The sequence below is a fragment of the Solea senegalensis genome, linkage group LG11 (assembly GCF_019176455.1).
Source record: "Solea senegalensis isolate Sse05_10M linkage group LG11, IFAPA_SoseM_1, whole genome shotgun sequence".
Classification (NCBI taxonomy): domain Eukaryota; kingdom Metazoa; phylum Chordata; class Actinopteri; order Pleuronectiformes; family Soleidae; genus Solea; species Solea senegalensis.
The window spans coordinates 25,963,257-25,981,408 of NC_058031.1; the positions used below are offsets into that span (position 1 = coordinate 25,963,257).

The 18,152-nt window shown below is 39.4% G+C and overlaps 1 protein-coding gene across 1 annotated transcript in view; it reads left to right on the plus strand.

Annotated features, from left to right (window-relative positions):
• Positions 1–18,152, plus strand: part of LOC122777295 (kelch domain-containing protein 8B-like) — a 104,688-nt gene that overhangs the window by 59,956 nt on the left and 26,580 nt on the right. The window contains exon 3 of the mRNA XM_044038446.1: positions 4,374–4,598. Within this exon, the coding sequence (XP_043894381.1) occupies positions 4,374–4,598 (225 nt within the window). The remainder of the gene's footprint in view (positions 1–4,373; positions 4,599–18,152) is intronic.

Sequence of the window (18,152 nt, forward strand, 5' to 3'; positions counted from 1 at the left end):
AACAACAGCAGCAGCAGCAGCAGTAATAACAACAACAGCAGCAGCAGCAGCAGTAACAACAGCAGCAGCAGCAGCAGCAGTAACAACAACAGCAGCAGTAACAACAGCAGCAGCAGCAGCAGTAACAACAACAGCAGCAGCAGTAATAACAACAGCAGCAGCAGCACAGCAGCAGCAGCAGTAACAACAGCAGCATCAGCAGCAGTAACAACAACAGCAGCGCAGCAGTAACAACAACAACAGCAGCAGCAGCAGTAACAACAGCATCAGCAGCAGTAACAACAACAGCAGCAGCAGTAACAACAACAGCAGCAGCAGCAGTAACAACAGCATCAGCAGCAGTAACAACAACAGTAGCAGCAGCAGGTCTACATGGAGACTTACAGCAAATATTTAACACGGACAAATAGTGTTTTCTTGAATATGAACTTTAAATAAGATACAATATGACACTATGATACGATACTACACTGTATGATACTATAATATATGATACTATGATACAATACTATATGATATGATACTATACTATATGATATGATACGATATGATACGATACTATATGATACTATATGAAATGATACTTTAATACGATACTATAAGATATGACACTATGATATGATACTATATTATGATACGATATTATGATACGATATGATACGATACTATAAGATATGATACTATATTATGATATGAGATGATACTATAAGATATGATACTATATTATGATACGATATGATACGATGCTATATGATACGATACTATATGATACAATGATACGATACTATATGATACTATGATACGATACTATAAGATGTGACACTATGATATGATACTATATTATGATACGATATGATACTATATTATGATACGATACTATATGACACTATGATACTATATTATGATACGATATGATACAATACTATATGACACTATGATACAATATTATGATATGATACTATGACACCACACTGTATGATACTATGATACAACACTATATGATACCATACTATACAATGCTATATGATACAATATGATACTATGATACAACACTATGATACAATATTATGTTACTATATGATACCACAATACTACATGATACAATGTTATACAATGCAATAGAATATTTAGGGTACGATATGATACAATATGATTTATTAGGATACAATACAACACACTTTCTTGTCTCCATGAGTCAGAGGACAAAGACATTGTCAGGTGATACTCAGTGATTGCTGACAAGTATCTGGACCTTCCCTAGTTTACAACTGTAGTTATATAATTATTAATATTTAAAGGAGGCTGTTACATGTTGATCTGAACTTTAAATCAGATTAATTTTTTTAATAAAATCACCTGAACTTTAACTGAGTCTGAGTATTAACAGCCCGTCTGCTGTGAAACCCTGAAAGCCTCATAAATCCAACCACAGTGAAGACAATCGTGACATTTTAGGAATAAAGTTGACAAGCTGTATGTCAGCAGGTCTCTCCTGACCAAAGTAATGTCACGCTAACATTTACACTCTCTGTATTTGCTCTTTTCAGTTAAAGGCTTGCCATCGTTTTCCTGCAAAGACCTGCGTTTAAAATATCAAAAGATCTTTAATTCATTTTGTCCAACACGTTTGTTTTTAAATGTGCCCTAGAATTCCGACTTGTAAGTGAAAGGATGTGGAAGCTTCGAGAGGATTAGAAGGTTATTTATGTCAGATATGATATTATGACTCAACCGTTCTCTTTTAAAGTCACTGAAGGGAAGCGTATCGAGTATTTGGCTGCTCCTGTTTTTCCTAAATTATGAGATAGTTATTATTATTATTGTTATGATAGAACATAATTTCTTCTCATTATTTCAGAAAAACAGAGACAGAGCTGAAGCTAAATATGATGAATATGATATGATTTGTTAGTCAACTTTAAGACTTTTTAGATCCAAAATGATGGGATTGTTTTTCATGAGATCCTTGAATTTCCACACGGTACGAAGGAAGAGTTCCAGGGTGGATCGTGGTGGTTGATTTAAAAGATATTTGACTATATTCTGACAGAGTTTATTGTTGATTATTACCCAGAAAAAATATCATTCTTTTCACTGATTCTATTTCTAATTTACTTTATTACACATTTCTTGCTGAATGAATGATCTGGAGTTTGAACTTTGGTGAATTTTGCAGCACATTTTAATCTTGATGATGATAATAATGATAATATACCCTATTGTTAGACAATTAAAGTGTGAAATTTGACACTTTTAAGAATAAATGTCATAATCTCATAGGACAAACATAGAGTTAACAGCACACTTGTTCTGGGATTAAGCTCAATCTTAATTTGACAAAGTACACAAAAGGCACAGAGAGAGAAGAAAAAGACAAAGAAACTGATGGACATACTAAATTATACATTATATATATATTTATATTTTTATAGACTGACGTTCCATCTTATTAGTCTTATTTAATGTTTATCTACTGTGTGTTGGTATTTAATTCTTTTTCTCCTCAGTTTAAAACATGTTTGACAATCTTTTTAAAAGAGTCCACTAAGTTTAAACTGAAGTCGACAAGTTGTCCTCATGTTATTTTTTTAAACTTCACTTATTGAAGTAATTTTTTAAAAGGTTTTTCCACCACTTTGTTTCTTTAAACGTCTCCATGTTACATCATCATCTCACTCTTTGTTTAAAACTTTACAATAATGTTAAATATGTCTGTTCTAATCAGCGGCTCTTGTGTCTCTAAACGTCTCTCTTCGTCTGACTCGACTTCTTCCCACTCGCTCCACACCTCGCTCTCTCACTCTCTCTCGCTCTCTCTCTCTCTCTCTCGCTCTCTCTCTCTCTCTCTCTCTCTCTCTCTCTCTCCTCTCTCTCTCTCTCTCTCTCTCTCTCTCTCCTCTCTCTCTCTCTCTCTCTCTCTCTCTCTCTCTCTCTCTCTCTCTCTCTCTCTCTCTCTCTCTCTCTCGCCTCTCACACCTCTCTCTCTCGCTCTCTCTCTCTCTCTGTCGCTCTCTGCCTCCTCCACCCTCCTCCACATTCTCTCAATCTTACTGTTTTACCCAGTTTTCTCTGCCTCATTCACTATTATTCTTATTTTCAAAGATAAGAGCGTCCTTTCTTAGTCTTTATTTTAACAAATGTACAAATGTCATGGCAACAAAGACAGTCAAGGATAAAGATAATAAATCATATGCATATAACATATAACGTGTTGCTTGAATGCTTGAGCTTGTGTTTTACAGTCTGAACGTTGCCAAGGAGATTTTGCACTTATGTTAATTACCATGGTTTTATCTCACATGGGATTTTTCCCTCCTTGTTCATTTCTCGACGTTTTTTACATTTACATCATCGCTGAACCGTTGCCCTCTCTCTCTCTCTCTCTCTCTCCCTCTCTCGCTCACCACATCACCTTTGACCTTGTACTTGGAGTTTTACAAGGTTAAGTTTTTGCAAGACTTGTGAATGTGAACAAGCCGCAGTTCGTCCTCAGGGAGTAGAGAAAACACTGCCGCCGCCGCCGCCGCTGCTCTGGTTTCTGTCCTGAATGCTGGAGTTTGAGTTTAAGGCAAATGCTGAGGAGACTTTGTCGATTGGAGCGGGCAGATTACAAAAGTAATGAAAAAAAGAGACGCAGGAAACGGAAGACAAGGACAAACAATGTCAGAGAGTACATTGTTTTGGGCTTCATTCATATACTGTACATGAACTGTGCACGAGTGCAGTCGCTCTTGAATGTCTTATCCAAACTGAGTCACCTGCCAACTTTGAACACTGTCAAGCAAACTGTTACAAACACATATGCGTTGTACTTCTTATCCAAACATGAAGTCAACACTCAGTTAAAAAGTGTTGTGAGGAACAGACAGACAGATGTTCTTTGCATTAATGGACAGATAAAATGACTGGACGCAAAAGCTTCCTTAGAAATCTCGGAGAGAATTTGTGTTTTTCTGTGTAAAAACTAAACCAAACGTTATCCAGCAGGTTATCAAAGCATCACATCACAGTCAATTAGAGCTGAAACAATTCCTCGATTAATAATCGATTACTTAACTAATCATCAACCATTTTGATCATCGATTAATCTGTTTGAGTGTTTTATAAAGAAAATTTAAAAAAATGTTTTGCTCCATACAACAAATAAATCATTAAAGTGAATAATTTTTGGATTGTGGACAAAACAAGACATTTGAGAACATCATAATTTCCAGGTTTGGTAAACACCGATCAACATTTTACAACATTTTACAACATTTTATGACTTTTTAACCTGTTCAGCATATTCTTTGTACACTTTACATGGAGTTATAGTAATACGACCTTTGTGGACGTGTAAAACTGTGTCGCCATCTTCTTCTTCTCTCGCTCAGGTGGTCGTCAGGGAAAGATGCCGGTGACGGCGTTGGAGGCCTTCGACCTGGAGATGAAGAGCTGGACGCGTTACCCGTGCATCCCGAGCAGACGCGCCTTCTCCTGCTGCACCACCAACGAGAGAAGCCTCTTCAGCCTGGGCGGCCTCCAGCAGCCGGGGCCTCACAACTTCTACTCCAGACCTCACTTTGTCAGCACCATGGAGGAGTACGATCTGGACCAAGGTACGTGGAGGACTCTCGAATGTCCTCTCTCCAACGTCGTCTCACTCACGTTTGACACGTAATTGTCTTAAAACAACTTAAAAACACTCACTTTTAGTGGACGTGATGTAGAATGTCGCAATTATGGTCATGTCTGCTGCGTCTCTCCACACCTTCAGTATGTTTATGACACGGGAGCCAATGTTTTACCACAGTCCTGTTCTACCTGTTCTTCCCGGGGCGAGTAGTTCATCTCATTTACATACGGGATAAAGTGATCGTCTATTTTCGCTTGGAACCTCACGCGTTATGCATAAGAAATAGGCGGGACGTGAACACGACATGATGATCTTTAGGGCCCGAGCCACAAACGGTAGGGGCCGAAACGGCTCCTGGCACGAATGTGTCCACGGACCAACACGGAAATAAGTGGATGAGAAAATGTATGTGACGCGGACTCTTGAAGATCTGTTGGGGCGACGGTCGCTCAGTGGTAGAGCGAGTCGTCCTTTAACTCAAAGGTTGTGTAGGGTCTGATTCCTGGCTGAACTCTTCCCTCTACATGCTGAGAAAGTGATAGAAAAAGATGTGCTGGATGAAAATGATGTGAAGCAGCTTTGAGTGGTCAACAAGAAGGTTATGTCTCTCTTTTCTAACCCTAACCTTTTCTTTAATTCCTTCCGTTTAGCTTTTATATTCTGTTATCTCGACCTGAACTCCCTTCTTGTATCTCAATGGGACCTAAAAAAAAGGATAAATAAATGAAATAAATAAAAAAGAAAAGTGCTATATAAATTCAAACCATTTACCATGACTTTACCCAATCTGAGTCGTAGCATTGGAAGTTTGAAGACTGCTGTAAGTTTCCCTGGCAACTGCAAACAAAAGAACCTCTGTCTTCTACCTTGTTGAGCCAGTGTTGATCACGTTTGCACGTCAGCTCAGAACAAACTGCTGCTCACACACTTTTCATGTTTAATGAAGTAAAAAAGGGAAGGGATGAAAAATTAGAAGACATTAAGGTAAAAAGCTTTTCAAGAACCATTTAATGAATTTCACTCTGCGGGTGGCAGCAGCAGTCAGAGAGAAGACGCAGGACAGCTGTGGACATGAGACAAAAGCAGACAGCAGTAATAATCTAATCATTAGTTATTTACTAACCCATTACATTAATATTGTTTTCTTTGTCAGTAATTGCATTACAGTGAGCGCAGCGCGTGTCATACCTCGTTACTTTGACAGATTGGAGGTTTGTCACTGTTGCACTGATTCTCTGGTGGAGGACGGAAATAATCATCATCAGCTTTGACACTTTCTGTGCAGCCGAGTCTCTGACGTGGACGTTTGGTGACGCTGTGTAATAATGAAGTTAATTAGCTTTTTTGTCTTTTTCTCTCCAAAGCTCCTCCTCCAGTTTTGGAGGATGTATTTTTAAAATAGAATGAATTGGAATACAGTCAGGAGAGACTTTGATTTGAATGATTTTATTGCTGTATTTTATTTACATCTGTTCAAATGAAAAATAATTGTATTTTATATGCTGGAATATGCAGAAGTATAAATTAACAGAGGAAAGACTTGCTTTATTTTATTCAAATATGGTGGAATGTGAAGAAAATAGGTTTAAATGTTCAACAATTTTCAGATTGTTGCATTTAATTAAATGTTTGCTTGATGCAATGTGCATAAAGTTAAAAGATTGAAACTTTTTGAAAAAGAGACTGTTTTATTTGATGGAATATGCAGAAAGAATAGAATTATGCTTTATAACGTATTCAGATTGTGCATCATGTTTTTGAAAAGTAACTAAGTAAAGTCATTTGTAACTGGATTACTTTACTGATTACTATTTCCTTGACCAACACTGCTTATAGTCCGTGGACAGTGTCGTTAATCTCCTGACTCTGAGGATTGTGGGTCGACGGTCCTGATCTTGCACGGCTGTCTTTAAGGTCGACATTTAACCTGCTTGAACTTTGTTTTTCTTTCCTTCCTCGCACTGCTTTGGTTTATTTGGTCTAGTTTGTACACAGCACATACGTTTTATGCACATACTTCATTTTTGGTGCATTCCTATGGCAGCGCCACAGTGCCACATACAGGCCTGGCATGAGTGTTTGTTTAGGGTTTTGTGCTTACAAAGACATTTCTTGAAACTGAAAACAGAACAAAAACATAAAATAAAAATGTTAAAGGGAAAGTTTCGACCATCGTCAGAACCCCCTTTAGACACAAATGCTCACTTTGACTGAAAACATGCAAAAGGCAAAAGGATTTCTATGGATTTGGAAAACGTTTTGGTGAATGTATACTGCACAATAATACACACATAATATGAACCATGTCGTGTTAAGCTTTCAATGCAAACATGTTACATATTATATCTGTAAGTGTCTTTTCTTGTGTCCCCACCGGTCGCCATGTCTCTAATTACAGCAATGCTCCATGTCTAAGCCGGCGGGCGCTTCATAGACCTCAGGAAACCTCAGCCATGCATTTAATATCAGTTTAATCTCTGGGCGGCCACAAACCACACTGTAATTAATTTGTAATGAAACACCACACAGAGTTATCCAGCTCTTCTATTATAGTACAAATTGAAATAGTCACCTTGGTGTTCAGTGTTTCTGTCTGGTCACTGATCCCAGTTTGAAATAACTGCCAGAATCTGAGAAGAAAAACCTCTCAGCCAAAAACAAATGAACGACAAAGTGAATCACCGAAATCTGTGCGACGCCAAGACAAAAAGAATCACAAGCAGGACATGCATATTTGTGGACGTGGACTTTATTAGAACATATTTCTTATACATTCACAAACATCGAGCAATGGATAAATAATATTATGTCTTATTTAAGAGGCAAGACTGTGTGATTTAACATTCTTGTAGAGAATCTGTCTGGTCTCAGGTTTTTGATTTGGATGATGTGTGAGAGGAGAGAAGCCAAAAATAACCGTCGGGTGTTTCAGAGTGTTTGCAGTCCCGCCCTGGAGCACAGTCAATGGAGAGAGAGCGAGAACACGATCTGCTCCGTGCTCCTAATCCAACCCAAATATAGAAAGCTTGTGCATTAGTTGAGTCATTTTTATGCGAGTGCTGATGGAGACGGTCTCTTAAGCTGCAGCGCATTCACCGAACAGAGACATGGTCTGAAATGTTGCTGCGTGAATTCAACACAAATGCAGTGTTGGTCTTTTTTCTTATTTTTTTTTCAAGGCCCTCATAGGTTTTTGAAAATGGGTCTTTTAAAGATTTTGAATTTTATTAATAGTTAATAATAAGGTAAACGTCTCCCTTGTTTGTTGTGACGCCACCTACTGTTTCACAGCCTGCGTTGCTTGATGTATGTAGACGAGGCCGACGCAGGACAAACGTGGACTTTGTCACTGTCCACTGTCTCTCTCTGCCCGTTGATTCCGTGCAGAATAAGCGAGTAAAGTTAAGCAAATAGAGAGAAAAATGACGACGTGATGTCTCGATGTCTCACCAAAGACAAATTACAAACACTGACTTTGACCAAGATCCCAAGAACAATCACTTGTCCAGATGCAGAGCGTGCTGCAAATCTAGAAAAGTGGACACCATGTAGAAGCTCTCCTCCCATATTAAGCTGTGTCAGCACATTTGGTTCTTGAAAAAGGGAAGTGGTGCTGGAAAGTCCTTGAGAATTCATTGAATTTGACATCAACAAAGCTGTGAAAAAATCCATACAGTGAAATTTCGCTAATTTTCATGCTAATATTAGATCGCTTAGTATTAAAATCGATTGACATTTCAGTTGACTAGTGCTCATTCTCACTAGAGCTGTTGTGTGAGTATATCGCAATATATGATTTCACAAATACTTGAATATCATGATAATATGGTATTGTGGCGTCTCTGGTGAAACATTTTGAAACATGGTTTTCAGTGATTGGTTTCTGTGCAACATTCATAACCTTTTCTATGTTGGAAGGGTTACCACCCACAACAATCTGAATCTTCTCCTTCAGAACAGGATCATTTGATCTCTGATGAGCTTTAATTAGCTCATGTATTTTGTATTTACTCTCCTGGCATCGCGACATCTGCTCCAAATCCAATTTAAGCACCGTGAAAACAAGGCACTCTGCCTCCTTTATGAATAATTATGTCTGCTATTAATAAGAAAACAGACAGCTCTTACGGTGAACATGTTCCTTCTTATAAGTTTATGTATTTTCTTTTGAGACGTATGAAGGATTATAATGTACGCATAAATGCTCTATCATTTTACATTTTTGGTATTCAGTAAAACCATGGCTCTCAAACTGTGGTACGCAAGCCATCTGGTGGTACTTGGAGGAAAAGGTGGTACCAGACACTTTATGACAAACATTCAACTAAAGATAGCGGTGTTGTCACTGAAAGAGTAAGTGTCGCATTGGCATAGTGTAGTGTTGGCATTAGCAGGCAGTGTCATGTGAATAATTGCCATGTTACGTTGCTGCGCAGACTAGCTCCTGCTAGATTAAACCCTGAAATCCGTTGCTTGTGGGTTCCCATCGCTCCGACTTCTTTCATAGCAGTGATTCAACTCTGTCGTCTCTCTGGATCTTTGGGAATCCGGTAAAATGTTCTCCTGTTAGCATGTCTCCGACTGTTCTGGCACAACATCTGTCCTCCATCTTCACGCAATCTGGCTTCATGACAAACATTCAACCCTGGAGTTTAAAGGCTAAAGATAGCGTTGTTGTCACTGGAAGGGTAATTGTTGCATTAGCAGACCGTAGCGTAATGTTAGCATTAGCAACAGGCAGTGTGATGTAAATAATTGCCATGTTACGTTGCTGTGCAGACAAGCGCTTGCTAGTAGCTTGTTCTAGTCCATGATTTACCAAGATTTAACCCTGAAATATGTTGAGATGAGGTGTTCTGACTTATTGTTGTCTAAATTCGAAGAAACAAGGAAATACTGAACGTGCTCACAATATCGTATTTTTGCCGTCGGTGGAATTAGCATGTAGCACAATGCCTGCTTTCACACCTTCCTGTGTCTGTCAGCCTGGATATCATATTTGATTCATCCCTTTGCCTCTGTGAATCCCCTCAGTGCGCTTTAATGTGCAGGGCTTTGAAGGATAATGGCCTTCTTCACAGCTATCAGGCCTCATCCTCACCTCGCCTTTGAAGAGGGGCCCAGACTGTGGAAGGCTGACAGAAAGAATACAGCAGGAGCAGTGTCTGGTTGAGGTGTCAACACAACATGCTCGCCTCTGTTATGCGTCTGTCATAAAAATAAATACATCATCATCACCGCGTTTGTCTTTCATAGACCTCTCATAACACATTTAAGTGTGTGCTTCTTTCAGCTGAAGCGAGGAAAAAAGGGAACAGCTTTAGAAATTATGCATGAGAAGTATGAGGATAACAGTTGAATAAGTATGTCTGTGAAGGTTCTCATCATTCAGGTCAAAGTACACGTACAAATGGAAATTTAGGTGAATCCACTTACGATCCACTTACAATCCTCGTAGAACTTTGGGAATGGGTCCCAGAGTGGACAAATTTCAAAACGCCACCCGTGTGTTTTCGTGTAGACAACCATTATGCTACTTTGGGGGAAAACTGATGTCATAGTCCAACCTCTCTCTTGCTCTGGCATTGGCCATCACATGTCTTCATTGTTGTTATCGTCTTCCTCCATTTGTTTTTTTTTTTCCAGTGCTTTTAAGTGCTGGTACTCCCCTAATTCAACTGTTGTCAGGGAAATGAGGCGGTGGGGCAGTCGGTACCAGCATATCATTAAATGATATATTCAAACACTAGAACATGATGCTGATTTTTTAAAAGAAAATTGTTTTGTTGAACTTTCAACTTTCCAGACAAATTATGTTTGTTCACCAAACTTGTGGCCCAAGGGAGGTCTTGAGGCCATCCTCAAGTAGCATACAGACTGATGTACAAGGGAACTAACTGGCACCTACCATTCCCTGTGGACACACACATCAAAGACAGACATGGAGAAAATTGGAGAAGCTATGCAAATAAATCAATTTAATGACATACTCCGGTGTTTGTTTCCATCATAACAAAACAGTAGACAATGACTGTCTATTATTTTAGACCTACATGTAAATATAGATAAGTTTGTAGTGTATATAGTCATATTTAGGAGGACCAACAACAGTGATATTATTGATTAATAAGATCTTGATTTACTTACACACATGCAAACAAATCCTGGGAAGGAAGTCGACGAACAAGGCAACTACTGAACATACCCTCTGGACTGAATGTGCAGTACCAGAGAGATAGACAGAATAGGACAGGGTACTATGAGCTGTATGATCGTGGGTACAAGCGGCCGAAATGGGATTCCTCAGGAGGGTGGCTGGCTTTTCCCTTAGAGATAGGGTGAGAAGCTCGGTCATCCGGGGGAGCTCGGAATAGAACCACTGCTCCTTCACGTTGAAAGGAGCCAGTTGAGGTGGTTCGGGCATCTGGTGAGGATGCCTCCTGGGCGCCTCCCGAGGGTGTATCAGGCACGTCCAGCTGGGAGGAGGCCTTGGGGTAGACCTAGGACCAGGTGGAGAGATTACATCTCCACTCTGGCCTGGGAACGCCTCGGGATCCCTCAGTCGGAGCTGGTCAATGTGGCTCAGGAAAAGGAAGTTTGGGGTCCCTTGCTGAAACTGCTGCCCCCGCAACCCGGCCCCGGATAAGCGGAGGATGATGATGATGATGATGATGACTATGAGCTGTCCCGGTATGCTGTAAAAAGTCCTTAAAGCACCGGTCTTAACTTTTATTAACACTAAAGCTGTGTTTCCATCATGATCAAGCTTGGTTTGGTGCAGTTTGGAACAGTGAAGCCCTCAGACAGATGGGCTTTCTGACGGAGAACAGTACCTTTATTTGGTAGGCGAGGTGTATGCTGTGCTAGATGGCTACGTCAGCGAGATATGTAGCGTGATGTTGTACCAACAACAAACAACAGCAACAAACAGACAACAATGGAGGACATCCAGTTGTCCGTCAAGCTTTGTATGAGAATAGACCGCAGGTGCAAGGTGAACCATTACTTTGGTACCCCAAGGGACGGGTACCGAAAAATGTAAAGGTTGTTGGCACTTATTCCTAATGGCAGTGCAAAAAAATATGTACCATACCAAACCGAACCGTTCTACTCCAAGGAAACAGGCCATAAGTACCCACTTAGTACCCAGGAAGCCTGGAAAGGGTACTAAGTGGACGTGGGCTTGGGACCTTAAATATAACCCTCATGGGGCTCATGTGGACATGTTGGCTGGGTAGGGAAAACATTTTGCCCAGAGAGGCCCTCACAACTGTAGAAAGACATGTTTGTGTCTCTCAGTGTGTCTGACTAATCGTTTCTTGCATCTGCGTTGCCTGGGATTGAATGTTTTTATTTCCACGGCTCCCTCTGGAGGGGTTGAGGATCCGTGAACAGTCCTGACGGCAGTGCTGCGATCGACTCAGACGGCAGCGGAGATAAAAAAGATACAGATGCATCACGCAGTTATGGAGGCATCGAGGCAACAGCAATAACAGCAGCATATGCGTTTGTCCTCCCGAGGCTTTCAGCACGGAGCTCATCACCTGTACCTGACGAGACCCTCGATGACAGAGAGAATAATATAAGGAATGGAGACATGAGAAAGACAGAGGACGAGTAACTGCAAACCCTGCATATACAGTTACAGTTGCTGTGATTTGGTGTGTCAGGATTATTTGCTCCTTAATAAATCTTATAAACCCCTGGGCCTTTTCTAATAATGAGGAGGTTCATTACCTGTTCATTTTCCATACAGTACAGGGTCTGGATTGGTATAATCATAGTGATTTGCATTTGAATGTTCCCCACATTAGCATGCAGGACTGGTTACCCACAAATAAAAAATGGAGTGGAGCGTTTGGGTTAATTTGAGTCGCTGCTGCGTGGAAGGTAGAGTAGCTGTGAGTCATAAACCTGAAGGTCACATTATTCTCGTCAGTGTGACAATGACAGGACAACATGGACACACACTCCCATAGACATCATAACTGTGTTTGTAACCACAGGTTAAGTTATGTAGTTTTACCCCAAAACCATTTTTATATTCATTTATACATAACTTGTGGGGCGGGACATAGCCAAGCAGAAAGGGACCTTGGCTTCTAACTAAAGGGTTGTTGGTTGGTTACTCCATGCTGGGTTACCCAATCCAATTGGTCATTGCTAATTGGACACTCTGTCTGCAGTAAGAACTTTCACTCTTCTGTTCGACGGCCTTTTATGACTGGAAACTGAAGTGTGTCACCCACATACTCTAGTGCACCAAATTCCATAAAGAAAATAATATTTTTTTTAGCTTATGGGCAAATAAACACTGCTGGTCAAAGTTTTTGAAAGTTTTTGTTTCATATGTGAATCCAAACTAAGGATTTGAAACCCTGAAATCATAAAACAACACATTGAAACATAGTGATAGTGAGGCAGCAGTGGATCAGCAATTACTGAGTGCAGTGATGTAAAGTTGCTAATTGTCTCCATGGAGTTTGATGTGGGCCACACGGTTGGTATAGTGATTAGTACTCTTGCCTTTGCAGCAAGAAGGCCCAGGTTTGTGCCCCTTTTGTAGAATAAGGGCCTATCTGCATGGAGTCTGCACATTCTCCCCATGTGTGCATGGGTTTTCTCTAGGTTCTCCGGTTTCTGGTACATGCACATTTGGGGATTAGGCAAATTGGACACTTCAAACTGACCATAGGTGTGAGTGTGAGAGTGGATGGTTCATTGTCTCTATGTGGCCTTGTGATGGACGAGTGACCTGTCCAGGGTGTGACCAGTGTGTCAGCTGGGATTGGCATCAGTGTAGAAAGTGTAGAAAATGGATGGACTTTGGTGAGAGGAGTGAGACGAATGTACAGTGACACAAACTTCAAATTTGCCTGTGTAACAGCGAGATACCCTAGACTTAAGCAGGTGTATCTGTGTCTCAAGATGATTTGCATAATAAGGGTTAATTATGTATCACACTTTAAACAAACCTGAATTGTCCATTTAATGCAGGTAAAAAAGATGTTTATGTTAGAGGAGATCAACCTCCACGTTTTCCTCACTTTGGTACTTTCACTCTCATAACCCTCAGTGTGTCAGGAGCTACTATTACAAGCCAGAGTTGGACACCGACCGCTGAGCCGTCAGCATGTGATCGGGTGAATTTGAAAATGTTCCGAGTCATTACTTTTCTCAGCGCTTTGTTCTCTCGTCCTCCCCGTTCATCATACGGCTGTTGTCCTCCTCGTCTTCTCTCACTCACCTCTCATCCAGCTCCCTCGGCCTCTCACCTTTAAAAAGGTCTCCACTCTTTTCTCACTTTCTGTCTCATTGGACAATTTCTCCTGCAGCTCTGCTCTCTGACAACACACTGGAGTTCACACTCACACTTTATGTCCGTTCAGTTTGAGAGACACTGACCAGAAATCAGATCTTTTATCTCGGATCTCAATTTTTAGATTAAAGCAGAGAATATATGCCAATTTATCAGGTACACCTTCCAACAATCATGTGGCAGAAACTCAACCCATTAAGGCCATGGTTCTCAAACTGTGGTGTGGGCTTCCTCTTACTGTTCTATTGTTTATACCAGGGTATGTGATCAGAGTGGAGCTGAGGATTGTGTAGAAAATTAAACAAGAGAAACAAATGAAACAAATGAAATTTTCATTTGAACAGTAATAATGATTTTAAGTGATTATTGTGTGATATTTGTGCAGATCTGTGAGACTGTAGAACATGATGTGTATAGGTCAGGACAATATTTGATTTAAAATGGTTTTTGACTTTAACTATGACTATGAGTATTAGGGCCCAACTGAAGAGAATAAAGTCATAATTTTATGAGAAAAAAAATCATAATTTTACGGGAATAAAGTTCTAACTTTTACGAGAAAAAGTCATAATTTTATGAGAATAAAGGCGCAATATTAAAAAGTCATAATATGAGAATTATTAGCACACAGAGGTACCATCATTTATTCTCGAAAGAGGTCCTAATACGATTTGAAAATTGCAATCGGCCGTATATCCATTTTGTTTAAAATACAATTTCAATGAATTGTTGAGCCCTAGTATAAATACTGGGCAAAGGAGTCCTCTGTGCCTAATAAAGTGGCCAATAATGATAGATGCGAAGTTATCTCTTATTTACAAAATTACAAAGAAAACCCACATTACTCCCTACATTTGTGGTTATTTGTCACTAACCCACGTTTCACAGCTTGTGCTTCCTGAGCCGTCAGTTAGTGCTTTTCATGTTTGCAGTGTTAGAGTTTAGCTCGTGTTTAAAGTGTTTAAAAGAAAAAGAAGAAAAAGAGACAACGCTGGCAACACATTTTTATTCTGTTTATCCCTGACTTTCCTTCACTCATCCTCCCTCTTCTCCACTGTGTGCCATAATGAGTTTTGTTATCACAGCTTGTTGAGGTGATTGTGGCAGCAGCAGCGGTGATGTTGATGGTGGTGATGACATGCAACAGGTCATCACGACGCCTTGTTTCCCCTCCCACTTTGTTTACTCAGGTGACGCCGCAGACGCATCAGTATGCAAATGAGCTCACAAATGATATTCATGCATATTTAACAGATTCTCTAACTGACGGCGGTGCTGCAAGAAACTGTAATTATGACAAGTGTGAAGCCGTTTAACCGTAGAATGAGGATTATTGTAGATGGAGGAGAAACTGCTTATTGTTCACGTTGTTATTGTAAGAGGAAATAATCTATAATGTATGACACGTGCTGTACATGAACATATATTAAATGGCCATAACAGATATTTTATATTGGCATTTATTAAAAATATACAGTAAGTTTGTGGTTTTATACACTGTAAAAAATACATGGTCAAATGACTGGAATCAAAAATCATAAAATTAAGGTTATTCAAATAACTTGCATAATTCTTACATTTACAAAAATATAGTTATTTTAAAGTTTTCATCAAAATGATAACAATAAAACACTTCTAATATAGTGATAATGCTTACTTATACAGAAAAATACTATTATTCTACAGGTTATTATTATCAAACATCTACATTTAATGGAAAAGCCTAAGGATTTTGTAGAAAAAGACTCATTTTTTTTCCCCTAAATTATTAAAATCAAACGTCCTTATTTATGTAGAACACGAAAGGTTTTGTTGTAAAAATACCTCATCTTAATGTGCCAAATTTGTTTTTACCTCATGTGTGTTTCATATATGGTAATTTAATATAGTGTGTGCATATATTACATTTGCACATGCACAGGGTGTGTGTGTGTGTGTGTGTGTGTGTGTTAGGGAAGAACCAATAATGGTTTTCAATTCAAAGCCACATTTTGACCCCGAAGCCTAATAATACAATCAAATTGCTGCAAATGAGGGCTTACATAATACAATACATAATTATGTTTATTCAGATGTTCTCATTTGTTCTGTCAAAAAAACTCGACCCAAATATTACCATGGTTACTCTTCAGACATTAGGCGTTCACATATGAAATAAAAATACATATGACACTTAGACATGTACTTATACATCGGCCCGAGCTTGAGCCACAAAATGTGCATCAACTTCTTTGTTTACTGTTTGCTACGCTAGAGCCTAGAGACTAGCCACCGGCAAGTATGTGATGTCGGAGAATCTCAGTACTGATTGGTCAACGCAAATTCTACTAAAAATATTCTACTCAAATGTTGATTGACATGTCACATTGCACCATTCACACAATTCTTGTTTAGTCACATCTAGGCATTGACTACTCGACGCATTAAAAATCTGGTGTAAATGCAGCAGTTCTGGACTTAACAAAACAGGGCGCCGTCTCATGCTAACTCACTTCACAGGTGATACTTTGGCTAACTTGTTGTCTGTTCTCAAACTGGGCTTGTGTTTCACTAACATTTGTATTTTACACATCCATCCTCACGTTAGCTTAGTCTTTACAGGTGATACTTTGGCTAACTTGTAGTCTGTTCTCAAACTGGGCTTGTGTTTCACTAACATTTGTATTTTACACATCCATCCTCACGTTAGCTTAGTCTTTACAGGTGATACTCTGGCTAACTTGTTGTCCGTTCTCAAACTGGGCTTGTGTTTCATTAACATTTGTATTTTACACATCCATTGTCACGTTAGCTTAGTCTTTACAGGTGATACTTTGGCTAACTTGTTGTCTGTTCTCAAACTGGGCTTGTGTTTCACTAACATTTGGATTTTACACATCCAACCTCACGTTAGCTTAGTCTTTACAGGTGATACTTTGGCTAACTTGTTGTCTGTTCTCTAACCGGGCTTGTGTTTCTTTAACATTTTTATTTTACACATCCATCCTTACGTTAGCTTAGTCTTTACAGGTGATACTCTGGCTAACTTGTAGTCTGTTCTCAAACTGGGCTTGTGTTTCACTAACATTTGTATTTTACACATCCATCCTCACGTTAGCTTAGTCTTTACAGGTGATACTCTGGCTAACTTGTTGTCTGTTCTCAAACTGGGCTTGTGTTTCACTAACATTTGTATTTTACACATCCACCCTCACGTTAGCCTAGTCTTTACAGGTGATACTTTGGCTAACTTGTTGTCTGTTCTCAAACTGGGCTTGTGTTTCACTAACATTTGTATTTTACACATCCATCCTCACGTTAGCTTAGTCTTTACAGGTGATACTTTGGCTAACTTGTTGTCTGTTCTCAAACTGGGCTTGTGTTTCTCATGCTAGCTTACTTCACAGGTTAGCTAACTGTAGCTGCACCATCATGTCTGTGAAGGTTCTCAGTCCTTAACTCTGGACTGGACTTGCTTGAGTTAAGGACCAAGTCCAGATTATCAGATTTATCAAAGCAGGGCTCAGTTTGTGTCCATCTCATAATTAGCCAAATTATCCCTCTCAGGTTATAATTATCCCAATGTTCTTTAACTGGCTCCATTTTTAATGAGCCGAGCTCATGTCCGGCTTCTGAATCGTAGATAATGGCAGAAGCCGTGGTGATTGTGGTGGAAAATGTTTTCTCATCTGAGAAAAGGCTGTAGAAGGATTGAGCAAATGTATTTTCCCAAAAAGAAAATCTCCTGTGACTAATCTGTGGATCCCAAACCAATTTCTGTGAATGTCTGAGCTACAGCAAAGACATTTGTCTTTTAAATGGTGAATCAGTATCTGCTATAAATGAGAAGTTCATGGTCTGTATTAATTATAAATAATATAAAGATGAAACCGCTTTGAAAAGAGTTTCAGAGCGTCAGAGCTGAAGCAAGACGCAAAGAAGCGTGATCCAAAATAGAAGCGGCTGGTGGAGTTCAGCCCTCAATCTTCTGATAAATAAAACTATGATAATAAAAAATCAAACTTGACCTTTTTTAATTTCACATACTTTTTACTGTGTTTTTGTCTCACAATAAGAATCTCACACAAAGTCTACTCCCTGCTTTGGCGCTTAATGTTGTCAGTAGACATAAATTTAAAGGTGTGAAGTCTGATATGAATGTAATTGTTGGCCTTAAAAATACTGTGTAACGCGTCTTTTTCCAGTGCAGGATTTGTCATGTGTAGTTCTCATTGCTGT